Source organism: Vidua chalybeata, chromosome 6 (genome assembly GCF_026979565.1).
Source record: "Vidua chalybeata isolate OUT-0048 chromosome 6, bVidCha1 merged haplotype, whole genome shotgun sequence".
In the NCBI taxonomy this organism is placed as follows: domain Eukaryota; kingdom Metazoa; phylum Chordata; class Aves; order Passeriformes; family Viduidae; genus Vidua; species Vidua chalybeata.
This window is the reverse complement of record NC_071535.1, coordinates 7,028,669-7,056,625: the sequence shown is the minus strand read 5'-3', so window position 1 is coordinate 7,056,625 and position 27,957 is coordinate 7,028,669. Positions and strand designations below refer to the sequence as shown.

Here is a 27,957-nt window from a genome sequence, read left to right as displayed (position 1 = left end):
TAAATTTTTTTTTTATTCTTTATTGTCTTAGGATGAATATTTAAACAGCACTCTTCAATCTTGCTTCAAAATGTCCCTGTGCACATCTTCTCACAAGGAGTTTCCTCAGTTGCTTCCACTTCAGGATATTGGATGCAATAAAACAGAAATTAAAAATTCACCTGCTGGTGTCATGTCTCCAGTTCCTTACAGCTGCAATCAGTCCACGCTGATAGCAGAACACAGTCCCCTCTACATTCCCTCATCTTTCATGGAAAACAGGCACGAATACTCCACAATGGCATTCTGCAGCCCTGCTATGGTCAATTACAACATTGCCAGCAACTTTGGGGACCCAGAAGGCGTGACTGCGAGGCAAACCTCCAGCCCCAGTGCGCTGTGGTCTGCTCCTGGCCACCTGTCCCCTCTGAGCCTGCACCGCCAGTCCTCGCTGCTCTATGCAGAGCAGCCCAAGAGCCTGTGGTGCGAGGCACGCCCGATGGAGCCAGTGCTGCCCGGGAGCAGGTCAGTGCTGCTTCTTGCTTTAAAACTTGCCTGAGTAATATTTACAGGTTCCTTAGCTCAAGTCTTTTCTTTTTACATTTGAATTAAAGTGTTGGTCCCGCTGAAAAACAAAACGATGCAAAAAAAAAAAAAAAACCCAAAACCTCCACTAGACGAATCAGTCAGGGTGTGTGTGTGTTGTTTGTTTGTTTGTTTTTAATGTAACTTCTGAAATGAGGGTTTTTTTCAATCTCTCCTTACTATACACCAACACAGAGCATTACAAATAGCTTCCGTGTGGGAGCAGTTTACATTGTGTAAAAAAACGTCGAAGACAGCTAGGTACTATTTTGTGTAACAAAATTAATTTTGCTCTGGCAGATTAAGTCCTTTGAGTGAAAGAGGGAAATGCTAATTCTTTTTGCCTTTTCATGCAATATTGTTTGAGTTCATTTTTACAGTTTTTTTTTTTTTTTTTACTGCTTCTAATAGATGTGAAGGCTTTTTGTTAACTTGAAATTCAAGGGAAATGTTTTATTTGCTTTTTGGTTTTAGTATAAGCAGTCACAGGATGCTTACACTAAAGTATAGCAGCATGCAAGACGTTGAAAGGGGGCTGCTGCTGAAAAAGCCTGACTTTATTTCTTGCTGCTGTTCCCAACTGACTTTGTAAAGTTGTTGTGAAGAGCAGAGTCACAGGCTAAATTTTCAACTGACAAGAAAGTCTGTTTGCAAAAGCACATTCTTGTTCTGCACATTTACTCATATTGCAAACCCAAATCAGCGTCTGGATCATCAGCTGATGAAATTGCTCCATTCTTGGGCACAACACTGGTTGGATGGATAAAAGCTCAGGGTCTGCAGGTGCTGTTCCTGCTTCAGCAGCTGTATGTTCATTCATAGGCCTCCTTATTTAACTTCAGCAGTCATTTGGAGTATGAAAAATAGTGTGTCCTGGTAACAGTTTTAGTTCAATGGTTAATAAAGGATTTGTGCTATTTTTGAGACTACCCACACTCCTTCTGCAATGGGTGGGCTTTATGGAGTGCAAATGTGCTTTCAGTGTAGGTGTGTGGATTGGGAAAGACTCTTTGGGTAGCACTTACATACAGAAGAATTCCCCAAGCAGCTTTGATGTGAATAGGGGTAATCCAAACTCTTTCCACTTTGGTTAAGGTTCCAAAACTTTGACAGCCCTGGGAAGGTTAGGGTTTGAAGCTGTCCAGATGTTGGGACAGCAGCTGGAATAACCCAGGAGTTAGAGCACCCTGTCTGATGCTCTGCAGTGCCCACTTTACAACAGACAGAAGGGAAACCAAACCTGTCCCACTGGAGTTTAAATAAATAAGTCATCAGCTATTTGTATGGATATATAAGGATTATTGCTCATGCAGCTGATGATGACCTAACTTAAAGAGAATCAAGAAATTCTGGAGTATATCCTCTTCTTCACAGAATGGTTTGAATTGAAAGGTGTCTTAAAGACCATCTAGTTCCAACCCCTCTGCCATGGAAAGGGACACCTTCCCCTAGACCAGGTTGCTCAGAGTAGAAGGATGACCAGGAGAAAATCAGTGATTTATTACTTTAAGTGAAGTCTTAATTCCTTTTTAGAAAGGTAGAATTTCTATATAGAAACCACCATCATAAAATAGAGAGGAGTACTAGGAGGTGTAAAGTGATAAATCTTTCACCATGTGGTCCTCGGTGGCCACCAGGGTACATCCCCTGTTTTCCTGCATCCTTTGGTGCAGGAGCATGGTGAGCATCCATCCAACCTCTTCCAGCTCACCGGCAGGACCTGGCAGCTCATTCCTGTGCTGAGCATCCTGGGGTGGCCCAGTCCTGCAGCAGCTGGGACGTGCTCTCTACCCACGTGCGGGGCTGCCCTCTGTGGATTGCCCTGTGTGTGGAAATGCTGAGTGCTGGGATATGGGATGTTTACCTGGAGGCCCTGACTGTTTGCAGGGTCTGTAGCCCTCACAGACAGCGGTGACAAACAGATGGGGTTTGAGGCTGCAGCTGTCGCCGACGAGCGGCTCTGATGCTGCTTGGCCCGCAGCAGGAATTTGCTCCAGATGGTTCTGCTGCTCGCAGGCTGTTTGCCACAAGCCTGAGGAAGCATTGCAGCTTGCTTGTGTGCAGGGTGGCTGTTGCTAAACTTCTAGGCAAGGAAAGAAAAAGTGCTTTTTAAATACACTTGGCATGACTGGGAGGTAAAAACTGACACTCCTCACCAAGATGTTGTGGTGTGTGTTTTTTCTTTATTTTCATCCATAATCTCAGTGCTTTATCAAGGGCATTGTTTTCCACAGTGTATCTATCAGTCACAGAGAGGCTCTCCAGCTGATTTTGAGGCTCTTCTGACCCTCACAATTGGATAACATTTCCCAAGTAAAGCTTTAAATATACCTCTTTTACTAATGTGAAACACCAAATCACTTTTGCTTCCAAATACAGGGGAATAGGAAGGAATAGGAATGCTCTTCCTTCCTTTCATTAGCAGCATTTTAGGCATGTGTGATACAGCCCCTTTACTCTTGGGGAGAGTTCCCCCTCACTGGTGTTCCCAGCATGGCAGAGAGGGAAATAACTCAGTGATTCACCAAGACCTTAACGAGGTGTGTGTGTAGCCAAAGACTGAGCTTGTTAAATACTTACACTCCTCTGCCTTGCTGTATTTGAATGAATTAACATTAAAAAAAAAATCTTTGTAACTTAATTGTACAACAAATATCTTAATTTTTCTGCTTTGAAACTTGCTCCGAGAAGTACCTTTTCCTCCTTTCCAAAATTTTTTACCAGGAAATTGGAGCACTTTCTCCTCAAAAACTTATCAACTTGATGATTTTCAGTTGGCATGTGGGTGTATTTGTCCTTACCTCCTGTCAGGAAACCAGCACAAAATCTACTTTTAATATATTAGTTAAAGCCTCTTTGACAGCACTTTCAGCATGTTTCCACTATTCTGTTTAAACTTGCCCTTGTTCTGTAGAAGTCATAAACCATGCTACCTGCTGTCTTACCCAACTGATTTTTCTTCTCCTCCCTAATCCTTCTGGAAGGTTGGATGAGGAAAATTCTAGAGTTCCTAAGTTCTGCCTCTATGCTTAAGTTTATACCTGTAAGTTGGCTACACACCATTCCTTTTCTCAAACTCTGAGCTGCTCAGAGTTTGCACATTACACTATTTTCTCTCTCTCTAGAAATTGTATTGACCCTGAAAGCACAATGTGCAAGACCCATCAAAAAATGAGGTCCATTTAAAAGGATACAATGGATGTACTTCCTGTACCTAAACCCAATGTTACTGATAATCTATGCTCCTTTCCTCTTGTGTTTGGATCTTGGTGTCAGGAATAGGCTGTTTATTCATGGTTTTTCCTGTTTTAATTTTAATCCCTTCATGAAGAATAGTTCCTGTATGTTGGAGTTATTTGCAACACTTCAGGGATGTCTATATCTAACTAATTTATATAGAGCAATAATTTCTTTAACACATGGAAGTATTTTATTAATTGTGTTTCTTCATTCTTCTTGCACTGAGGCTTCTTTTTGTTTAGCATTAGGGTGATCAATGTGGGCTGTCACCTTGAACACAAAACTTTGCCTGACATCATGAGCTGATCTTGTAGGCTGAGATTCACCTCAGTTATTTGTCTCCAGAATGTCATTGAATGAATTAAGCTTCATGTAAAGGATGAAGCTCTTGAGAATGGATGTCTGTTGTAATTTTGCCTTACTAACAGGACAAAGCAACTGCAGCTCTGTTCATTGTAGCATTTATTATGTCAGTCTGGGCTGTCTGAGTTCTCCTTTTCCACATGAAGCTCCCAAGAGGCAAAATCCACTTGGTTCACAAATTCCTGGACTTGCACATTTCCAATAATTCCTCAAGACCCATCAGCATTCCATATGATTTTTCCCAGGGTTCATGTGATTGATTCAGCAGCAGTCCAGTATTATGCCTAAATCTTTCTAGTGTGTCATCACTGGGATCAGACTACATGCTTTAAATTATCAGAAAAGGCTTAGCAATGTTTCACACTGTCCTGTGTTCAGGAATGTGAAGACTCTAGAGAGAGAGAATAGAAGACAATGGAAAGTTATGAAACTCTTTGCAGTGCAGTTTAAATTTTTCCTCTTTTATAACAGATGTTTTTCTCTTCTATCAGAGAAACATTAAAAAGAAAAACTAATGACAATGACTGTACAAGCCCATTTGCAAATAATCCTGGCTCAAAAAAGGATGCCCACTTCTGTGCAGTGTGCAGTGACTATGCTTCAGGATACCACTATGGGGTCTGGTCCTGCGAAGGCTGCAAAGCATTTTTTAAAAGAAGCATTCAAGGTAGGACAAAAAAGTTTTGATAACCTGCTTAAATAAATTGTTCCATGTGACTAGGGGCTGCAGCAGTTGACCTAGTAATGAGCTGGTCTGAAATCCTGGTGTTTGGTGCTCCATGCTGAAAATAGAGCAACACATGATTTGGCTGTTTTATCTCTTGGCTCTGATGTTATCAAGATCTGGAAATATTACAGAGTGAGCAATTGATTTCTGCAGAGAAGAGGTGGAATGCATAGCACAGTGAGGCCCTGCAGCACAGGCCTGGCTGGGATGGCACTGCAGACCTGTGAATCTGATGGGAGTTTGTGGCCCAGCTTAGTAGTAATTGAGAATTAGTTGTCATAGGCACAGTAAGAGTAGGCAATTATCTGGAGACTTTTCTTGCTCGGAGCTCTTCCTGACAAGAGTCTATTGCCTGGAGCTGTTGAGTCATAGTGTATAATATCTACACACTATGGAGGATGGAAAAATATGTGTAGTATGTATCAGGTGCTGACCTGATTATCATTAATGCTCAGCCCTCCACTCCTCAGAGCCTGCACTGCAGTATCTCTTACTCTCCCAGTCTCTCTATCTAAGACTTCCACTTCCATGTTTAAATTCTTAAATATTTGCTATTTAGTTCAAGTTTGCTGCATGGCTGCAGTGTGAAGTAACTGTGGGGCTCCACATTTGCTGTCACAGCCAATGGAAGTCACTCAGGCACTGCACTGCAGCTTTGGGGCACTTAGTTTCTCTAACCTTGGCCTAGTTATCCTGATCTTTAGTTTAATCTTGGGTCTTTTGGTGGAAAGTAATTTCTATTGACATTGGCTGCTACACATGGATACCAATGCAGAAAATCCTGCTGCTGTTTGATCTTTAATGTTCCTCTTCTTCTTCTGCCTGCAGAGCCTTTAGGAATCTTTTCTTTTTGCTCAGCATGGCAGAGATGGTGCCACTAGCAGAATCAAATTTAATTCAGAATTTGTTTTGCCTTTTCCATTCATTGTGCAAATTCTGCAGACATTTCTGCAGCAATTTCTACAAGCTGGTGCAAGTACTTTGGATTTCTAAAATACTTGAAGAGAGCTTTGTGTCCAGTTTGTCACAAATGGAGACTGAATTTGATCTCAAGGTGTTTTCTGTCAAGTCAATGCTTTGCCTGCTCTGTGTTGCTCACATGTACTTGGGCCACCAGCAAGTTACCCACTGTGGTCTTTTGTACACCTCAGTGTACCCTGTCAGGTAATGGTGTTTGTAATTCAAATGAAAGAATAAAAAAAGGCAAATAAAATAAAATCAGTTCTTGGCATAAAACACTTATCAAGCACTCAGTTGCAGTGGTTGTTATGCGGGATATTGTGTATTAAAATAAAAGGCTTCTAGGCCTGCCATAGACCAAAATGTTGGCCTTACTAATAAAATTAAAATTAGAAGTATGACTAAGCAACTGTGTGTGGTCTCCTTGGCTTGTCTGAGTTTGTAGTGCAGTCTGTTTGTCCACATCACTGAACATCTGCCTGCAAGTTAAATTATCCCAAGGCCACAAGAGTTTTAAATCACTTTATATTCCTGTGTGCAACAGAGAGCTTTCTTCTCCTGTCCCTCCATGTTGTGTGAAGAGTGATAAACAGTAATTTGTTTTTCAGTCACATCTGCCAGTAACAAATGGGACAAACTGTAATGTGATCTCTTCTTTTTAAAATTGTCAGTTCAAAAATTCAAGGTTAAAATAATTCTAATTTTGCATGGCAATAGTCATAATGGTTCAGTTAAATAATTACTCTTGGGGACATGAACTCTTGGATTTTTGCCAAGTGAAAAAAAATCACTCTAGTAGCTGTATTTTTGCCTGATCTTATTCTTGGTTGGGAAAAAAAAAAAAAAAAAACACCGAAACAAAACAAACCAATTTAAAAAGCCACCTGGGAAAAAAGATATTTAGAAAAGTAAATGAGCGAATATTTTTTGCATCCTTTTGTAATTGCTGCAAGAGATAGTTCCACTATTTGGCAGGAGATGATTCAACTGGATTTACACCAGGAGCGTACCCAAGTCCAGTTTACAGTAATAAACCTTTGGACCAGATTATTGATTAATGAGATACAGTAACGTAAAGGGGTTGGTGGGAACGAGGTGATATGGGAAAGAATGAGAACAAAAGAGGCTGCTGTGAAAACTGATGAAACTAAGATAAACACTTGTCCAGAATATCTAAAACTTGCACCCTCTACTTGTGTTTTTCTTTGTAGTTACAGGATGCAGTATTTCATACCAGTCTGCTTTTATCTTGGCCCTTTTTTTTTTCTTTTTTTTCTTTTTTTTTTTTCTGTTAACTTTGGTCCAGGGTCAATCCTCCAAAGGCTTCTTCATTCCTGGAACTCAGCACATCAGAGTTCAGTAAATAGAGCTGTAGTTTACTTAAATCTTTGCAGGACTGAAGCTGCTCTTTTCAATTCTGCTGAGGGAAAAAAAAAAAAAAGAAAAAAGAAAATCTGGTATCTGCCAGCTATAGACTCCCAATATACAGTAAGAAATTGGAAGTTGGGAACAAATTTCCACAAGAGTGTCTGTTCCATTTTCAAAAAATTAGTTGGTTTGAGAAGGTGCTTGGTTATCTGACAGTCACCACTATAAAGCTGAGTAATGCTGTCTGGTTAAGTTTGAGGCCACAGGCTGATGTTTAAAATATAGGACAATTAAGCATTTTTGCATCAGTTGAATTAATGGAGCTTAGATATATGCACACGAAAAAGCTGAGTTGTTTAAAGTTGAGAATGTTCCTGATTTGGGAAATGACCAAGATGGCTGGAAATGTTAAATTTTCCCTTCTTGCCCTGCTGCAGGACACAACGATTACATCTGCCCCGCCACCAATCAGTGCACAATAGACAAAAACCGGCGCAAGAGCTGCCAGGCGTGCCGGCTGCGGAAATGCTACGAAGTGGGGATGATGAAATGTGGTGAGTTTGGCATGGCTGCGTTCTGAGCTGGGGTTTTGCTGGTTTGGGTTTTTTTCTTCCCTTCAGCCAATTCTGTATCTTGTTTCCCTTGGAATCCTAAGAAGCCCCAACAACTAAAGCAAGGTTTTCTAGGAAGGAATTAAATGATTCTTAAAGCTGAAGAAGACTTGTCATTTTCAGACCTGTGGGAAGGGGCAAGGTGTAGGTTAAGAGTGAAAACCATATAAGCTCTGCAGAGGTTTGGGGATACAAGTTACTTCCATGCCATGCAGAATGGGAAATCAAGAGCTGCTGCTTCCAGAACCTTCCAGAGCCAGTCTTTGCTCATGTGAGGTAAAGGAGCCTGTGCTGTGCTCTGCTGCTTGGATGCACTGCAGGAGCAGCAGCTGTGTCACATCGAAGCAGTAGTTAATTAACCCAGCATTCCACCTCTGATGGTGGCAAGAGTGGGTGCCTCAGGAGAAGTGTAGGAATGAGAGCAGCACCTATGTGGAACTACTCTCAGCTTCCAAAAATTACTGGTTGGGGACGTCAGTAGAATGACAGATTGTCCATTGTCCTTCTTTGTAACCCTATAAAGGCTTAGCATCTACGACATTCCTCAGCAGCTTGGCCACCCATCCTGGGGGGAACCAGCTCTCTGGCTACCAGGCTCTTGTGGGGGGCTTTGGTGAGGCAGTGAGGGGAAGGCATTGGAGGACAGTTCCTTTTTTTGAACAAGCTGTCTCGTGGATGATGCCCCCTGGCTCTTCCACCAAAAGAAATAGTGAACCACCACTGTTTGTCATGCACCACTCAGAATTATTCAGCTTTTTCTTTTATACCTGTCTTGTACTTTCAGCAATGTGACTTCAATGCAGTTGATCATTTATAGATGATGTTTTAAAGGTTACTTTTAAGAAAATAAATTATTTGAGAAATGTTTCAATCTAATGTATGCCTACAGTCAAGTTTTGCTGTTTCTTATAGATTCCCCAATGTATGTAACAGAAACAGGCTGGGAAAATAACCCATAAGAACACAGGAGTGGACAGGAGAAGGTCCCTGTGCTTGGCTCTCCATGGTTTGCAGGCGTGTATCTTGTTTCATCCCATTTAATGCAGATACCTATTTCTGTTTCAAAACTAGACAGTGTTTCCATCCTCCCAGAGCTTTGATCTGCAGACTGTTTGCAAAATATGACTTCTTGCATTAGCAACATTGTTTAGAATTTCAGCCTGCATTTATTGCTGAACAATTAATGTCCATTTTTTCTAGCAACAACATTGTCTTTTAGCATAGAGGCTCCTCTGCTCTTTGTTGTTAATGGCCTGGTTTTGTTTAAGAACTGCATCATATCCATTCACAACCTTTGTTTTAGTTGAATAAATAAAACAAGAAAACTTCTCCTCTTGCAAAATAGAAAAGTAGATGAATCTGGAAATCATCAGGGTAGCTTGTCCCTCCACCTGCTCCAGGCAGAGATAACCCAATTTGCACTTGGATGCCCAGAACCATGGACAGCATTCCAGTGACTCTCCTCACTGCAGTAGCACTGATACATTTCTGTTGCTGCAGGAGCTCTCATCTGCTCACATCCCAGGATCCTATTTGCCTTTTTCAAGGTAACATCATGCTGGCAGTTCATAATCACACCATGATCTGTTATGACTGCAGTCTCCCCGTTCATTTCTAGCTGACAACTCCCAGAGTAGAACTGAAATTTCAGCTGTTCCTTGTATTATTTTTGTACTCCTCAAGTGCATTTAACTTCTTCTGCTCAAGTCAGATGATTATTTCTGTGTGAAGCTCCTGTCTTTTCCTGCAACAATGGTGCATCTCAACTTTATTGGTGTTTGGTCTTACCTCTAGGAAGGAAAGCTTTACACCTGCAAATAAGATTGCTTTCAAAATCTTACTTTCTGAATGGTGCCACTGTCTTTTGGTCATTTGTATGACTCAGAATTTTGCTCAAAGTTTTTCCAAGCCCCAGTTTCTATAAAGCCCCAGTTCTGGAGTTGGAAAGGTTTGGTAAAGATTGATTCCATAATGGTATTATAAGGTAGACCTCTACAATGCTTGCCTAATATGAATCCTTTTATTCTAGCTGTCCAGAAAGTCCTGATGTGTGATTAGACCTCATAGGCACTGTGGTATTACAAGCAATAAATTATAGTATTCACTTATGTCCTAACCTGTATTCCCTTGAATCTTGTCACATATTCATGAACATGTTTTTCTACAATAATGATTTTTGGCAGGACGTTGATGACTATGCCAGACAAAAAGAAAAAAGGCATTGAAACTATAACTGAAAAAAAAAAAAAAACTAACTGTATTTTTAAATAATTATGTTTTAAATAGTAGCACTAAAGCTTGAAATTCTCAAGAATTTAATTTGTGAGTCTGAACAATTTATTTTCAGAAAAAAAGAACATAAAAATTACTCAGAACTGTCTGAGTCTCCTGATGAGTTAAGTGGCACCTGTGAGTAATGCTGGTGTGTGGACTCATGGTGACAGACATTTAAACCAGATAGATTTTAAGACAGTATTTCCTGCATGAAACGTAAATGCCATTCCCTGCAGACCAGAGCGATTATATTTCAGACATTTTCACACAAGAACTGTGCTTTAATAAAAACTTTTTATTGTAGAAAGCCATAAAAGAGAACACTTTGTTTTTAATGATGGCTTTTCTGCATCTCTGGTCCTTTCTGAGGTCACTTAGTGAAAGGATTGGTTCACGTCTGCTAAAGCCCTGGATGGGATGGAATGGTTTGTGAGTGCATTTTTGCTCAGTGGAGACTTGTGTCCAGCAGAAGTGATAAAAGAAGTTCAATTGACACTTTGTAGTTTGAGAGCTCTTCATAAAATCTTGTCACCATTCCCATCATACCTTTAAATCCTCGCTTTGCATATTAGCAATAGACAACTCGAGAGAAAACACACACTTAGGAACTTGTTTAAAACAAGTTTATGTGCCCAAATATGATTAAGCAGTACAGGCCACCTTCCATACAGTAGGAGATGGTAGAAAAGTGTTGCTCTACAGCTTCTTGGTCTGAAATTCTCTTGGACGCCATCGCCTTCAGAAATGTTAAGAGGTCAGCCCAACAAGCCACAGGTGTTTTGGTGGAGGCCAGCTTGGGGTGCCTTGTATTAAGGTGAAACTGGATTTTCTTATGAAATATACCATCATTGCCAAAAGCACAAGGGTCATAGACATTGCATCTGCCAATTCCTCTGCAGGAAATCTATGTTCCCTGCTGTTCCAACAAGGAAGCTACTGCTAAAGTTTGGCAGTAGGACTCCTAACAGTGGTAGAAAAATAATTAACAAAAAATTGCACTGTCATCAGGAACAAAGGTAACAGAAAAACTGCAGTAAACTCTGCCCAGAAAACTCTGAATAAAACAGACCAGGATAGAACTGATCTTCCCTTGGAACTTTCTGGTGTTTACCTGGGGAGCTGAAATGGACTTGGACTATTTGTCAAAGGCAGTGAAGAAGAGGGGAGTTGCTTCATCGCTTTTCACTCTTGGAGCATCTATGCCCTGCTTTGCTTTTGGTTTGCTTCCTGAGGCTCAAATAGACTTTCTTTCACAAGGAGTTTTCAGTTTCCCTGACTTTTATTTCCCTCCTCTGCACTGCTCCTGTATCTTTTTCCCCATGTGTCAATTCTCAACATGTTGAAATTGTTCCAAAGGTAAAGCTCTTTTCAGCCCTGATTGAGGAGGCTGAGAGGCCACACTCAAGTGATGGAGAGATGCTACTCTTGAATCCTGGCATCATTTGACAAGTTTGCAGGAAGGAAAACAGATTTCTCTGTGGGCTGGTTCAGGATTTGGCCCTTTCTCCTGTGTGTGGCTGCTGTGTGTAGTTGAAATATTGTAAAGTACTTTTCACACAGAAAATAAGTTGGGACAAAATGTTTCAAGACACTCTCTGGACATCAGATGTATTAATTGAATTTCAGCTTTTGTAGCAACCACTATAATTTCAGCTCACGTTCTCATGTGCACACAGGCAGACGGCAGCTCCTTTGTCAGTGGCTCTACTCTTGAGAATTCAATTTGAGAGTCTGCTCTGAAGTATGTGTTTGTGTTTGCTTTGAAAGATGATTGGAGTGATAATGATTTACCAATATGTACTGGAGCAGGTTTAAGCTCACACACTTTCAAAAACTGATTAGAAAATATCCAATGGTAGAATCTGCTGTTGCTACAGAACTGGTTAGTTATGTGAGCCATTGCCAGGCACCAAAATCAGTATGAAGGGCAACATGCCATGTGATTGCCCACCATATCAGACAGCATTTGTGATTTTCAGGGATTTTGCAAAGCTTCAAAAATAGTGTTTCACTGCCAGTAATACCTGCTGTGGCTAAGCAAACAACAGGCTCATTTTAATGACTTTTTTTCAATGTGCCTTACTTCTTATTTCTTGGGGTCATTTAACCATAGTCTATGGTGCTGTAGCTCAAGGTCTTGCCCTTGGTCCAGCATTCTCAGCTGAATACAGCAATTTTCTTGCACAAAATAGCTCTAAATAAGGAGAATGTGGTAGGAAGAATGAGGGATTTGATCATTTTGCACTTCTGCAATTGCCTGCGTTACCTTTATAGGAATGAATATTAGATATTAAGAACAGGGAGTTTGTAGTAAAGTCAAAGATGGCCCCTAATCTGGGAAGCTGTATTTTATTTCTCTGCCTTTACACACATTGATCCACATCTCTGTATCTACTTAAGCAAAACATGAGGCTGGTCGATAATTATTTATAACATATAGTTTTATAAACAGTTATACATGTCTGTTGTTTGCTTATATATATATATGTAAAATTTCTTAGTCCTGCCTAAACTTTGGATTTGAATAGAAAGAAAAGAAGCTCCTTTACATTGTTGAAAGCTGTTGTTTTAATTGGAAAGACTGGTGTTTTCTGCTGTGTCAGCTGGCTAGAAAAGAATTAATAAATGATATCTCTTTTAAGTATCTTTTATGCACACTGCTTGGTGATTCAGCCTACTTCTGCTTTGGCAATATATGGTGAATAAAAAATACCGCAAATAACTCAGAATTGCTTTGGTTGGGTTTTTTCCCCACCTTGTTTTAGTCATCAGTTATATTTTCTTTAGTAGCAAGTTTTTTATGTGGAAATGTAATACTCCTAGTCTGGCTTTCTGCACTGGTAATGTTATTATAGAAACTTGGTATATGTTTTAAATGGAGCATATTTTATATAATAGGAATTGGTTATATAATAAATTTGATTCAGTTAAATAACCTAAAATAATTTAAAGGGGTTTGCTAGTTCCCAGTAAGAACCCTCCACAAGTCTTGAGACCTTTAATACACTCAAATCATAACCTGATTGAATTATCTTTAGATGGAGCACTGAGTACAGCTGTGCAGATGGAAATGGTTCAAGATTTTGTCAATTAGAACAGAATGCTGACGTTCTTTTTAAATTTGATTTCTTTGATATTCATTAAAGTATCTGCTCAATTATCTGTGTGTTTATATTTTCTCTATATTTATATAAGCTTAAATTTATATTTATAAGCTACAAAATGTTATTTAAAGATCTTTACAACAGTTAATTGGAAAGGATAACTCAGATAATGCATTCACAGAGCATTTGGTATTTTTGGATAGCCCAAGAAAATTTTTCTCTATTCTGCCCATAGCTTTTATTCCCTTTGCTATTTTTCTTGTTCTGTATTTCAAGGTGCCCCTGGGAAATGTGCTTCAGCTTTGTAAATAGTGAAAACAATGTGCTTTCTTTCTTTGTGGTTATGGTCTCTCCCATGCTGTGGAGATCAGGGCCACACAGCTCTCTAGGCAGAGCACCCTGGCACCTGGGCATCTCCTCATCTGTCCTCTCATTCCAGTTGCCTATTTCACTCTCAGCCTTTACTTTTTGTCTTCCCTGATGGATAATGCATACTTTCTGTGCATTACATGATTTCAGAACAGTCTGCAGCCCGCTGTGCTGTTCTAGTATTTTTTGGAAGCTAACAAACCACTGCAAGATTTTCCTCTTGACCTTTGTGCATTAGTCAAGAAATGAGGCTTAGCAGAGAGTTCACTACATTATCCAGGTGTCTTTGTAGAAAATAGTCTGTGCCTTGGTGGCCTTTGACTCATTTCAGGAAGGATTTGCCCAGACTGATGGTGGAAGAAATTGCTTTGTTACTTCTGTAGTTCTGCAAGGAACATTTTTTTGGGGTATTTTCATCAAGTATCATTCTCGTGCCCTGTCTGTCTCTGCTGGTATGTTGCCTTCCCTTAGTTGCTATTCATCTGCTCTGGCAACTTCTAGCTAGCTGCCATTTGGCTAAGCATTTGGATCTGCAAATTATTTATTTCCTTCAATCCATTATTTGTGCAAATATCCTGTCTGCACTCAGCCCATTTCATCATACCCACATCTCTTTCAAAGCTGCAAAACCATCCTTTGTCCAAATGGTGCAGGCCTTAAGCTGGACTTGCAGCTGAAAAATATTTCCAGTTCCAAAGGGCCTGTCCCACTTGGGTGGCTGTGCCTGAGGTCTGTTCATCGAACCAGCTTTGCCTATTGGTCTTCTCCAATCTCTTGGATTTCCAAGAGAAAAGGGAAAGTGTGTTCTCCAATATTCAGAACTTCTTTAATGAGAGCTTCTTTAACTTTCTCCTGCATCCAACGTGGTTTACTGAAGTGAGTGAGAGCTATGGATAATGAAAGATCTACATCCTAAAAGTCCTGGACTTTTAGGATGTAGACCAACATACTCTGTTGGTCCTTATTCAATCAAGTTGTTCCTGACTGGCCTTAGCATTCACCCCTCCCACAGACTGAGCCAAATGCTGTTTGACAGCTGCTGAAGATGTGACAGGACTGTGACCTGAAAAGCCACCTCCACCTGAGGTTCCTCTGCCACATGTGCCTGAGAGTCTGCATTCATCCAGCAACTTATTTAGCAAGACAAAACCTTGTCAACAGTAGCTGATATTAATTTTTTGTGCCCCCACTGCCATATTTTTAATTTGGCTTATGTTTGGACCTCTTTGCTAGCTGAAGTAGAGCTATAGCTGAGTATTTTATGAATGTTATGGTTTTGGAGAAGCTTTTAGACTCTTTCCTTGGAAGCTATGCAAAACTCGGTAACAGTGATGCTACCAATAACACTGACCAAGAATTGAACAATGTTTAGATATGTCAGAATGAATAATTAATTAAATCTGGGAATGTAAAGGACTGCTCTTTGCAACAGAAATAGCCTTCTGCAGACAAAACTCCACACAGGGTGTGGCGTTGTAGATATCTGAGTTCCCTTTAGAGAAACTCCTGCTGGGTTTTTGGGGCATGGGGAGAAAATGAGTTGAATCTTGTGAATCCCTGGCTGAGCATCCAGCTAACTCTGAGGCCCAGCTGTGCTTGTTCCTGAGGCATTTAATCTGTGACATGGCCCAGACTTTCAAGTCTTTTATTTCCCCCGTTTACATATAAAGCAAAATTTACAGTCAGCTATCTTTATTTGCCTTTAAAGACCTGATTTATATCTTTGTGCTGTCAATGGGAGTTTTCCACCAGACTTTTAAACCGAGTTAACCGAGGTTCAAAACCAAACATTTTTAAACTTTATTTTTGTCTAGCAGAATAAACAAAACCCCTCAGCTGAAGTCAGCGGGGACAAAGTTAAGTCCGTGCTGAACGTCCTAGAAACTTAACGTTCAGTATTGCAGCATCCAATATTGAAGCGTTTTCCTCCTTCTCCCCAAACATTTGGGTTCACGTAAGGGAGGAAAATTCTGTGGGAAAAACTCTCCAATGCAGCTACGTGCCTCTCGTGGCAGGCTCGAGAAGAGAACGCTGCGGGTACCGAATCCTGCGGAGCCACCGCAGCGCCGAGGACCGCGCGCATTGCCTGGGCAGAGCCAAGAGGTACAACGAGGCGGCCACGCGGGTGAAGGAGATCCTGCTGAGCGCCGTCAGCCCCGAGCAGTTCGTGCTGACCCTGCTGGAGGCAGAGCCGCCCCACGTGCTGGTCAGCCGGCCCAGCAAACCCTTCACCGAGGCCTCCATGATGATGTCCCTGACCAAACTGGCGGACAAAGAGCTGGTGCACATGATCGGCTGGGCCAAGAAGATTCCTGGTGAGAAATTCAGGCTTGTTCTCCTTTGTTTCGGTCCATGGTTTTAGCCGGCAGCGTGTCCTTCTCTGCTCTGCGGTGACAGAGCAGCACAGTCAGTGCATGGTGTACAAGTCAAGCTTCCTATCCTGCTGAGTAATGGAGAGTTTATTGTTCTCAGTAATTAACCTGGATGTTTTTGATTTAGACTCAATATAACCCATAACTTGCTGTTTGTTCTTACTCAAATACTTGTTCATTTTGCTACAAAGCAGAGGTGGTGTTGTAGGTAATTTCTACCTCAGCTACAAATACCTGATTAAGCTAATTTAGAAGGTTCATTTAGCACCAAATTCTTTCCTTGAGTCCTGATAGAAGGTTTCTAGTAGTTGGTGAAAATTGAACAGTGTCCAACTCCTGGGTGTCTGCAATCGATTCATTAGACAGAGCTGCTACAGAAAAACATCAGGGGAGCTCAGTATTGATTTCAGATTTATCATGTGCACTGCTTCAAAACAAAAGTCAGTAAGGGCTTTTTTGGTTTGTTGGCAACACCCAGAACATGCACTGCAGTACGACTACCTGTGTCAGTGCCTGAAATGTCTCCAATGTCTCCATGGCATCATGCCAATGAGCCATTTAAATTCTCCCAAACCAGAAATAGTGAACATTTGCAGTTCCTTCTACATGAAGTACTCATGAGTAAAACAGTCAGAATAAAAACTAAAAGTGAGCTGAAAGCATGGAATAATTGGTACCCATAGCAGTATGGAGCTTGATCCTGAGCTTCAGATAGAATGCACTGCTGGGGGCCAGCACTCCATGGATCCTCTCCTGGATTTTGTGCTGAAGGATTCAGGGTGTGCTGGTGTGTGCCCTGCCCTTGTCCTGGCGTGCACTGTAAAGAGCTGCTGGAGAACACTCATGGGAAGACATGACAGGAACCCTTCCCTCCAGAAACACAGTGTGTGCCCAGTGCAGGAAGCAAACTTGGAGGAGAATATTTCATTTAATCCTTAAATTAGGAATTTAGCCATCAGGGAAGCACATCCTCCTTCAGGTCTAGGTGGAGTGGCTGATGTGCTTCCAGCTCCAGCTGCTGAACACATCTCCTGGGGCAGAGCACTCTCACACAGTGTTGGAGGGTCCAGGTGTGATGGTTTTGGGGTGTGCAGATTCCAGGCCAGCTACTGGGGAGGAGATGTTTGCACCCTAGAGCATCTCAAACCACGCTGGATGTCTACAAAGTGATGATAGTTTTGCTGTTAATGTGGGATGTTTAAAAACTGAGAGCCCAAATCCTTTAGACTTATTTTTCGTAGCTTAAGGAACTCCAGAAATAACTGTGAAGTAAGTAACCATAGGGGGTTAAATGGTATCTATTGTTATAATTTCTTGTCTAATCATAAAAATGTGATTAAAAGGTGCCATTTCAGAGGACTCCACTTAGTTATGTTTATCTGGTAAGAAGTGAATTGTGAAGGAAAATCAGTCTTAGAAAATTATCTCATTTTAACCAGTATTTCAGTAGGAAAAAAACCCAACCCAACTTTTTCTATTTTCTGATTATTATTAATTTCTATTTTTTAACTCTAAGACTTTTTTTTTTTAGAAAAACAAACCCAAAAACCCAAGCCATCCACCAATTAAGATGAATTATTTTCATTTTTTACAAGATCAGTTTCCAAACCAACCTGAATTTTGGCATCAGTCACTTTTAGTTTATTTTCAACATATGTCAGAAAGAAAAACTTTTTCTTGGCAGTAAGAAAACTGTATGAAAAAAACCCATTGAAGCAATCAAACCCCTTCAAAACAGTTCTTGGGAATGCTGACACTTTGTTGTCTCTGTTTGTTTTTTCTGATCACTCCTGTTACAGAGAACAGAAATAAACAGCATTTTAGAGCAATGCCAAAAATAGCTGTGATGTTTAATGTGCACCCAATTATAAGTGACACTGCCATATTACATGGCAGTTGGACCATTCACTTCAATGTGGATTGATTTTTTTTTTTTTGTTTTCTTTAAAAAGCTGTGATGACTAAAGCTCAGGTCATGGAATTTTATTTTTCAAAAACTCTTGCCTGAAGGTAATCATGCCCATCCCTGCCTGGTTCCTGGAGGTAATGTCTTAGGAAAATATAGAGAGTTCTTGACTAATGGCCCAGTGAGTAGTAATTGTACTTTCTGAAAAGCTGAATATTTGCTTTTGTGTACCTAGGTTTGAAGTCCATTTTCATCTCTAAGTTATTATTGGATATTATTCTGACACTCACTGGAGGTGAAAAAAAAATCCTTATTGTATTAACAGTAACTAAATAGGAAAAAAGCATGTTTATATTTTGTGAAATTTTCATGTTTAATATTTAATGACAGTCTTTTCTTATGAATTTTACTCTGTGGCTGTATTTTTGTTCTGGAATTTCAGCCTAACGGAGTATTTTTCTTTTTTTTTTTTTTTTTTTTTTTTTTTTTTTTTTTTTTTTTTTTCTCAGTCAAATAGAAGCTGACATCTGGATTTTTTTCCTTCTGAATTCCAAGTATTTTAATTCTTGGTTGTCAGGCAGCAGAACACAGCTTCTATAGTTGCCTTTTGCTTTGCTGACCTAGTCTAAAAGTGTTTACATGGTTCATTGCTGAGCCTGTATTGCAAATCAATAAGATGTTGTCACAATATCGAAATTGGATTCATTATGCAGCCCAGTGTGTTGCTGGCCAAAGCAGTGTGTCTTTTCCTAGTTTTTACACATCCAGCACAAGGGTTTTTTTTTCTTCTGTCTTAGCAATTTATAATTAAATGATAAGGAATAGACCCAACAATCTAAGGGATGTGTAACACAGAGAGAAATTATTAGTTTAATGTAGTCTGGAGGAAATTAAGTGGGGCTCCTGAGGCTGCAGTGAAAGCTGTGGTGGTTGTTTGCTGTCCTGCACCTTTGGAGCATGAGATTATTAGGAAAAAGAGAATTAGAGTCCTTCTAACAGCTGTGCTAAATGGCCATAGCTCCTACTGCTGCCACTGATAATGCGAATTTAGCAGATGACATCCATGATAAATCTGGATTTTCAAGAACCTGTAGATTGAACCCTGGGACGTGGTCTGACATCTCACTCAACTGAGAGTTTTCGAACCTGATAATTCCTTGTTTATGCTAGAGAAATCAGTACATGGCAGTGTAAATGTTTATTTAAATATACGCTGAAATGTCTTCAGGCTGTTGTTTCCCAGGAAACTGGCACTGTCAGTTTTTGTACTATTTCACACTTCCGTGAATATCTTCCTAAAAGCAGTTTTAAATGACGAGAGTGTGTGGCAGATAATCTGTTGTTGGCCATGTGTTCTGTAGTAAATTCTGTGATGGTGGAACCCAGGAGGGAAGGTAGCACTTCTAGGTCCTGTTTACCCTTCCTATAAAACCAGAGGCAAGGCTGTGCCAGCTTTGAAAAGCAGCACGTGCGGTGATGATAAAGTTGAGCTTTGCCCAGTTCATGTCAGCCCCTGGCTGTCACTGACTGTCTTCCAGCTGAGCAGTGTAATAAGATTAAAATGCATGAAGCATTTGTATGAATTACTGACAGAGAGATTCTTTGGCAGCCCTAACGTCCTGTGTGTGTTTTAAAACCTCAACAACCGGGAAGAACTTCAGGAAACCAGTCTGCCGTGGCCAGGCTGTACAGATTTGTCACCGTGCAGTGTCAGAGGTGCCAGCTCATCTGAAAGAGGAGCACCTTTGCCAAGGGCCCAAGCTAAAGAAACTCAGCTTTGAAAACTGTGGCCTGATCTTGGTTTTGATCACTGAGCAGCTCTTCATCATATCTGTGTTTTCCTCCTGGGTTGAACTGTCTGTTTTCCCATCAATGTTTTGAAAATTTACACTTCTGATCTTTGGGTTTGAAGTGTATGAATTTTATTTCTCCTATTTTTTCATTTGACTGCTAGGCATTATTTTTCCCCCAGTCGTAATTTTTTTTTTTTTTTTGCAGGGGAAGGGAAAAGGTGGGCTGTGACTGTGTCTGCCTTCTGGCTGTGCTGCAGTGTTATCTGAGGCCTTGCTAAAAGTTCTAGAGAGAAATTAATCATAGAATCATGGAACGAGTAGGGTTGGAAGGGACTTTAAAGATCACCTTGTTCCAACCCCCTGACATGTGCAGGGGCACCTTCCCCTAGACCAGGTTGCTCAGAGCCCCATCCAACCTGGCCCTAAACACTCCCAGGAATGGGGCATCCACAGCTTTTCTGGGCAATCTGTGCCAGTGCCTCACCCTTGCAATATTTCTTCAAACATCTCTCCTCTTCTAGGATGAGAACATAAAGCAGGTGACTCTGCAGTCATTTGAGTTTCACCAGCTGTATGGGACTAATTGCACTAAAACACCACTCTGCTTTATTCCAAATATTTTGTAGCTGATGATAGTTGCCAATATTTTGGTTCCTATTTGAAATGGCAGCCTGCCACTTTGGATGTCAGTGCTTCCTTATCATCATATAGTTCTTTCTGGCTTTTTTTTTTGTTTCTCATATGCTCATTTTTCTTTATCAAAACAGAGTATTTAACAAGTTGATTTATTTTATGCTATTTGCATCACTTTAGGCTTCATTGATCTCAGCCTCTATGACCAAGTAAGGCTCTTGGAGAGCTGCTGGATGGAAGTTCTAATGATTGGTTTGATGTGGAGGTCGATCGACCATCCTGGGAAACTGATTTTTGCACCAGACCTTGTATTAGACAGGTAAGAGGAATTAATTTCTTGAGAACACTTCATATTAGCATGTTTGAAGGTGGGGTGAATTGGAAGAGGATTAAACATGGCAGACGTTAATAATATTTCATCTAACAATATCATTTACTTGCAGCTGTAACAATCATGTCCTAAGGTTCCACATCCTTACAGGGCCTCAAGGAATGCTAAGCTGTAAAAGCATTGTTGAACTTGCAAATTCCTGATCTCCTGTAGCACTGAGTGTGAAGTTTCTCTGCATTTTTTCACATCTTTTGGTGGTTTTGCTCCCTTTGTTCCAGGTCTCTAGATGCTGAAATTGTCCATACAGCAACACATGACACTGCATTGTCCATTTGTCCCTACATCCCTCATTAAAAAGAAGATATATTTTAATTATTATTTTTAATTTAATTTTAATTATTTATTTAATTATCAGCAATTAAAAAAATATTTTTAATAGGTTCCTGCCTGTTTTGTTCCTGCCACTACAGCAGACTTTATAGTCAGCTATAACAGTGAACACTGGAGCACTAGGTGAGGGGGATTTAAAGACCCCTACCTTGCTGTTGGATACTAAGAATATTTTTTCAAGGTACAGCAGGGTGTTTTCAAGTGTAAAGATTATTTCTCCATAGCATCATGTACCAGGAAGGAAGAATATGGATTAAGTAAGGATGTTTTTTTACAGAACCGTAGAAGGATTTGACCTGAGCTTCACATTGGTAAAAAGTCAGGGAAGCAATCTACTCTCTTAGGTAGTTTTAAAATATCTTTTAGTTTTTCAGCCTGGGAGAATTCAGATTTGCACCACTTCTGTGACTTGCAATCAATAATTATCATTGTAGATACAGACAGGCAAAATAGGCTAATAAGAAAAAAAAATAAAACAGAGGAAATAAATATTATTTGCTCATATAAAATTCAATGCAAGGACATGCTGCACTGTTCAGTGCAATGAGCAGAATTTGATGAAAATGTATGATACATTTAATTGCTCAAGAGTTAATATGTGCTGAATAGAGTAAGAATATTTGATGCATTTCTTCATTTCCTCAAGACACGGCACAGTGGGAGCTTACAAGTGTCTGGGCATGCTGTAATTTTATTCAGGACATCCTTATATGAACCTGGTCTGTAACTTGTTATCTTTGTTGAACTTAGAATCCTAGGATGGTTTGGGTTGGAAGGGACCTTAAAGATCATCTCATTCCACCACCCTGCCATGGGCAGGGACACCTTCCACAGAGCAGATTGCTCAGAGCCCCATCCAGCCTGAACATTTCCAGGGATGGAGCATCCACAGCTTCTCTGGGCAACCTGTGCCAGGGCCTCAGCACCCTCACAGTCAAGAATTTCTTCCTAATCTCTAATCTAAACCTATTCTCTTTCCACTTGAAGCCATTCCCTCTTGTCCTGTCCTTCCAGGCCCTTGTCCAAAGCCCCTCTCCAGCTCTCTTGGAGCTCTTTTTGACACTGGAAGGGGCTCTGAGGTCTCCCTGGAGCCTTCAGATACCTTCCATATGTAATATTTGCAGACAATATTTCTCTGAACCTCTGTCCTTGTTTTGAATCTGGCAGCTGTCTGTCCTTCTCTAAAGCTTATTATTCTTCTTTGCTATGAGAATCACAGGAAACTGGGCAATAAAAAATACTTTTTGCAGGCACAACCTGCTGCCCTGTGTGGTGTTACCTGTGGTGTTCCCACCTCCAGCCTGAAGGCTCAGCACCTTTCTTTTGGGATCCAGTAAATTTATTTTATTCTGCACTGCTGTGCTTAAATCTGTCTCATCTTAGAAACATTACAGAGAAAAAAAATCTCCCTTTTACAAAGAGGATAAGGAGCCTCCCTTTGAATACTGTTGTTGTAGAGCTTAATCACTTTTTTAGTCCAGTACATCTAAAACAAAACTAACAAAAAACTGGAACAGCAACTTCAGTAGTTTGAGATTGCCACTGCTGAATTTTAAACAAATAGGAATGACTTGTTTGGGGTGTTTTTCAGATCTGAAAATAGGACCACTTGCCACCAAAACCCCACATACCTTTCCATACCTTCCCAGAAAAAAGTGCCAGGAGATAAGGACAAGAGTTGTTTTATTGTTTAAAAATGTCTTGTTATTCCAAGCAACTTATTTTAGGAAGTCTTTCTTTTTTTACCAAGTCCTGAGGCCTCCATTAGGTACAAACATTATTATTGGTTGTGGGTAACTCCTTATGAAACAAATCTGGAAAATTATTCAATGTGGTACTGTGCCCTGCACTACAGGATTTCAAACTGATTATCCAGAATTATACAGGCTGAGAGGATACAGAAATATGATCACACTTTTGGCCAATCCTGCTTGCACTTTAATGAGAAAATCAGTTTCTTATAAATGCTGACCTTTCATACCAGTGTAATTTTCAATTTAGATTTCATGATAGAACCTTTTAAATTCTCCCAAAGATGAGATAAGATAGGCCTTCTGCAGCCTCCTTCATGCTTTGACTTTTATTTGTCTGAGTCAGTTCCTTAATTCTACTTTTTTTTTTTTTTTGGTAACATGTTGAATGTGTTTCCATAGGGATGAGGGGAAATGTGTAGAGGGAATTTTGGAGATCTTTGATATGCTCCTGGCCATGACCTCGAGGTTCCGAGAGCTGAAACTGCAGCACAAGGAGTATCTGTGTGTCAAGGCAATGATCCTCCTCAATTCCAGTGAGTATGTGCTTGGCTCTAATACTCACCAAACTGCACTTTTCATTTTGAGGGTGGCTGGGAGAGCAGCCTCAAAAAACCCAAATGTCAAATGATAAAAAACTGTTGGAAGAGAATAATAGGAAAGGACTTGTCTCTGATAGATTGTAAAGATTTTTGCTCAGGAAACTTCTCAGCTGTATAATTTGCTGTATTTAGGAGCTGTGTCCTGTTCTAAGAACTGCATGAAAGACCCCAAGTTCTGATAGCTTCTCACAAGGTGGGGCTCATGGCTCAGGCTGTGGATCTGTCCTTTCGGATGGGAAATTTTGCTCCTATCTCTGTGGATCCCAGTCATGTGTAAAGTTGCTGTACAGTCCTACAAACCTGTCCTTAATTCTAGTAATTCTAGTAATATTAGTTACTCAACTGAGTGATGATTAATGGAGCTTAAATGTTCCTATTTAATGGTAATGAGCTGGTTAGAAATGATTGGAAGTACTCAACAATTCTGCAGGATGTTTCAGGACAGGAGCTTTGCTTTGCAGCCTCTCACACTAGGTGTGTTTTTGCTAGTTTAGGGTAGCCTGCAGTAAAATTTTTTTTTCCCCAGAACATTTCATAGTCAATATTGACCAAAAAAAAAAAAAAAAAAAAATCCCACAACAAAATAGCAGCTAAGCTATTTACATCTACTGCTTTCAGCAAGAAGCTGCTGCATAATTCCTAGTCCAGTACTGAAGGGGAGCAGTCCAGCTGCAATCCCACTTGTCTGCCAACTTGTTTGAGTTGGAGTGTTGATCTGCTGGAGGGTGGGAGGGCTCTGCAGAGGGATCTAGACAGGCTGGACTGATGGGTCAGGACCAACAGCATCAGGTGCAACAGGACCAAGTGCTGGGTCCTGCAGTTTGGCCACAAAAACCTCCTGCAGTGACACAGGCTGGGGGAACAGTGGTTGGAAAGCCATGATAATGAGAGGAAATGGCTTCAAGCTGCACCAGGAGTGTTTAGATTGGATATTAGGAACCATTTCTTCACCAAAGGGGTGGTCAGGCACTGGAACAGGTTGTCCAGGCAAGTGGTGGAGTCACCATCCCTGGAGGGATTTAAAGGATGTGTCAATGTGGCACTTGGGGATGTGCTTTAGTGATGGCCTTGGTACTGCTGGGTCAAAGGTTGGACTTGACCTTAAAGGTTTTTCCAGCCTAAATGATTCTATGGTTCTGTGGACACCACTGTTTCAACAGACAACAAAAGCTGGGGTTTTCTTCCTAAAATATCCACCAAAAAAGAGAAAAAACAGTCAAAAAACCCCAACCAAGCTCCACATTCATCACCCATATTTTTTTCAAAGTTCATATCTCAAAAGACTGGTCCATTCTCTTCTTCTGTTCTCCTTTCTTGACAAAATTAATAGTTTGTCCATAATTTTCAAGGTGTTCTGGAGCTCTGTCCTTCCATAGGTATCTCTGAAGGGACTGTTGAGATTTTTTCTTTCCCTTGTCCCACATCTCCTCTACTTTATCAGTGATTTACTGTGTGCTTACAGATCTTCTTAGTGATGATTTATTTTTTTCCTTGTCCATACCCCCAAACATTTTCTATTTCTTTCCTTCTTTTTTTTTTTTTAGATTTTATTTTTGTGGGGGTTTTGTTGTTGTTTGTTTGTTTGGTTTTTTTTTCTTTTTTAGCTTTTTTTGGGGGGGTTGTTTTTGTTTTTGGGGTTTTTTTGGGGGTTTTTTTTGTCTGTTTGGTTGTTTTTTTTTTGTGGTTTTTTTGTGTTTGTTTGTTTGGGTTTTTTGTTTTTATTTTTGTTTTTGTGTTTTTGCTGACTTTCAAGGTTTCTCACTGCAGACATTTGCTGTTATTTTGACAACCTTAGTGATCTGTAGTGAGACCATGACCAGCTGGGTCACTCTGAGCAGTGCAATTGACATGTTCTCCTCCTTCCCTACTATATACACAGGGAAAAGGGGTGTTTTTCAACAAGAAGGGATTAGAACAAGCATAATATTATAGTTCATAATAATTCAAAAAAGAAGGTACAGGGAAAAAAACCCTAGAGAAGGGAGAGCATGTCATGACCTGGCTGGAGGGTCTGTGTGCAACAAGTCTTGGGAGGATTTGGGAGAATTGCTCACTTTGCAAATGATGGAGCCGTCAAATTCAAGCTTGATGTGGCATATGGAGCATCATTTGTACAGTGTTGAGGGGTGTGTCAGGGCATGTGTGTTCTCTAATTGTGTTGAAATATTACATTTAAAAAAAATCTAGAGTCCTAGCTTTTTTTTCGTTCCTCACAAAATATTTCTTCCTCTTCTCTGGTTAGGCATGTTCCCCTTGTCAGCAGAGGAACCTGAAAGCAACAGGAAGCTGCACCACCTGCTCAACGTGGTCACAGAGGCTTTGGTGTGGGTTATTGCCAAGAGTGGGATCCCCTCACAGCAGCAGACAACTCGCCTGGCCAATTTGCTGATGCTCCTCTCCCACGTCAGACACGCCAGGTACAGTTTGCAGAGTGTGTGTAACACTTGTGTTATGTTACTGTTTGTTTACTACAGCAAAAAAGAGGTGGCTGGAACTCCAGAGCACTCCTGGGGGAATGCTGGTGCTGCTCTGCACCTCTGTCACTGTGAGGCTTTCCCTCCTAGAACAAAACAGGCAGTAAACTCAAGTGCTTGCTGGCACTCAAGGACGTGATGATATTAAAATGCTGGCTTAACCTTATTACATCAAATTATTCATTATGTGTCTGCTTGAAATGTTTAACAATAACAAAAATAGAGCCTTTCAGAAAAACACCCCATCCAGCCATCAAAACCCTTCTATTCAAAAGGAAAATCTGTTCCAGAACTGATCTGCAGTGTGGGCTTTGGTAGAGCAAAGTGGATTTTGGGGGCCATGTTTTTCCCACACCAAATTTGTTGTCTTTTACATGGAGCCACAGAGTTTTTACCAAATGATTCATGCTACAGCAATGTCAGGCTCCTGTTTTTTCCATGGCAAGTGGCTCCAGTTCCTGGGCCTCCTTGAGAGGTCTACCCTATGCTTGTAGTACTGCAGACTGAAATGAGGATCCCACTAAGAGAGGTTTAGATTTTCAATGTGTTTGTCTTTTTAAATTATTACCCAGAGTCCAGCTGTTGACTAAATTGTCTCATGGCTTGACTTTGGACTGTGTGTCCAGGGAAGATGTCCTGGGACCAGGCTGGAGCACACAAAGCAGGGCTGGGCACATCTCTAGGGACACTGAAAAGGGGATGGCCACCTTTGCAATGAGCTGCCTGGGAGGGCAAAGGGCAGCAGCAGGGACCTGATGGTGCTGAAAGACAGCTTTTAACAGTCAGTTTGTGAACTGGGGGTGAGTTTGAGAGCTGGCCTTACAATAGCTCCAGCACCAGCCAGAGCTGAACCTGTCTCATGGCTCTGATCTCTGCCATCACCTGGATTGTGCTCTGTGATGTGACTCTACATCACAGCTTTGCAGAAGCTGTTCTAGCATTCTGTGAACAAACATCACGAATCTCTGGGAAATTTTTGTATTTTCTCATTAAGCCAAGATCCTTTATGCTGTGTCTCCCTCAGCCAAAGTCTGGAGGCTGCTTGTTGTGTCCTGTCTCCTTTAGGTTGCTTGGTGATGGTCATTTAATTAGCCTTTGTTCTGGAAATAATTGAGAGCTGGGTGTGGGAGAAGCGCTGCAATTTCTTCTTGCCCATTAACATGTAACTCTTGAACTGTAGCAGAGCCTCGTTTATCTGGCAGCACTGCCCCCCTCCCAGCCCAGCTCACCAGCTCAGCTGTGTGCTGGCTGGCTGCTGCTAGTTCCACTGGGATAGATTTGGAGTTGAGCAAGCACCCTTAGATCTCAACCCCAAACCCCTGAGTGCATCTGGAGTATAAATATGTGTGACTGCAATGGCAATAGCCATTTTCAGTCCAAACCATGATACAGCACTGAGTGTTCAAGCCAGCAAGGTGTCATTGTATGTTAGTGCATGACAGAAAGATTATTTTAAAGTCTGCAGTCACCTGCAAGATAATCTCACTGGACATGCAGAGAGTAAACAAAGTGTTTAAAATTAGCTGGGTAATTAGGTCTTCCTACTCAGCCAGGTGGGAGAGGTAGGTAGTCTTTAGTAAACTGCATGTAGTAAATCCGCCTATTGCATGAAGGTTCAGTATGGGGCCTCCCACCTTTACAGCATCCAGAAGGGTTTCCTTTCATTTCAATAGGGTCAGTACATCTGAATTATTTCTGGAAAGGGTTTCTGTGGTGTAAAACAAAACCTGTTTCTCTAAATAGTAGAACATTCAACCTTAAAGTATTGGGATGTTGTTACTGTTGGTAGTTGAGTAAATGATCTCAGGGACCACAGCAGCTAAATCCTCTTAAATCCAAATTAAAAACAGGGACTCTCTTGAAACCATGGGCGTGTTTTTCTTCTCTGCGCTATTGGAACCAGACTGCTGAGTTATTTTCTGTTCTCCTGCACAGTAACAAGGGAATGGAGCATCTCCTGAGCATGAAGTGTAAAAACGTGGTGCCAGTGTATGACTTGCTGCTGGAGATGTTGAATGCTCACACCCTCCGAGGGCAGAGGAAGTCCCTGGCCACACACCCTGAGTTTGGCCCACTGGAGCAAATGGAGCCTGGAGACAGCCTGAGGAGTGGGGCACCCCAGTAA

General features: G+C 40.9%; 1 protein-coding gene across 1 annotated transcript; it reads left to right on the top strand.

Moving 5' to 3' along the window:
- The first annotated feature begins 37 nt into the window (after positions 1-37).
- ESR2 (estrogen receptor 2) lies at positions 38-27,957 on the top strand. Its single transcript, XM_053945632.1, has 8 exons — positions 38-504; positions 4,659-4,834; positions 7,660-7,776; positions 15,596-15,895; positions 20,465-20,603; positions 23,159-23,292; positions 25,601-25,775; positions 27,768-27,957. Exons 1-8 carry the CDS (start codon positions 71-73, stop codon positions 27,955-27,957), a joined length of 1,665 nt encoding a protein of 554 aa, XP_053801607.1. The 5' UTR covers positions 38-70.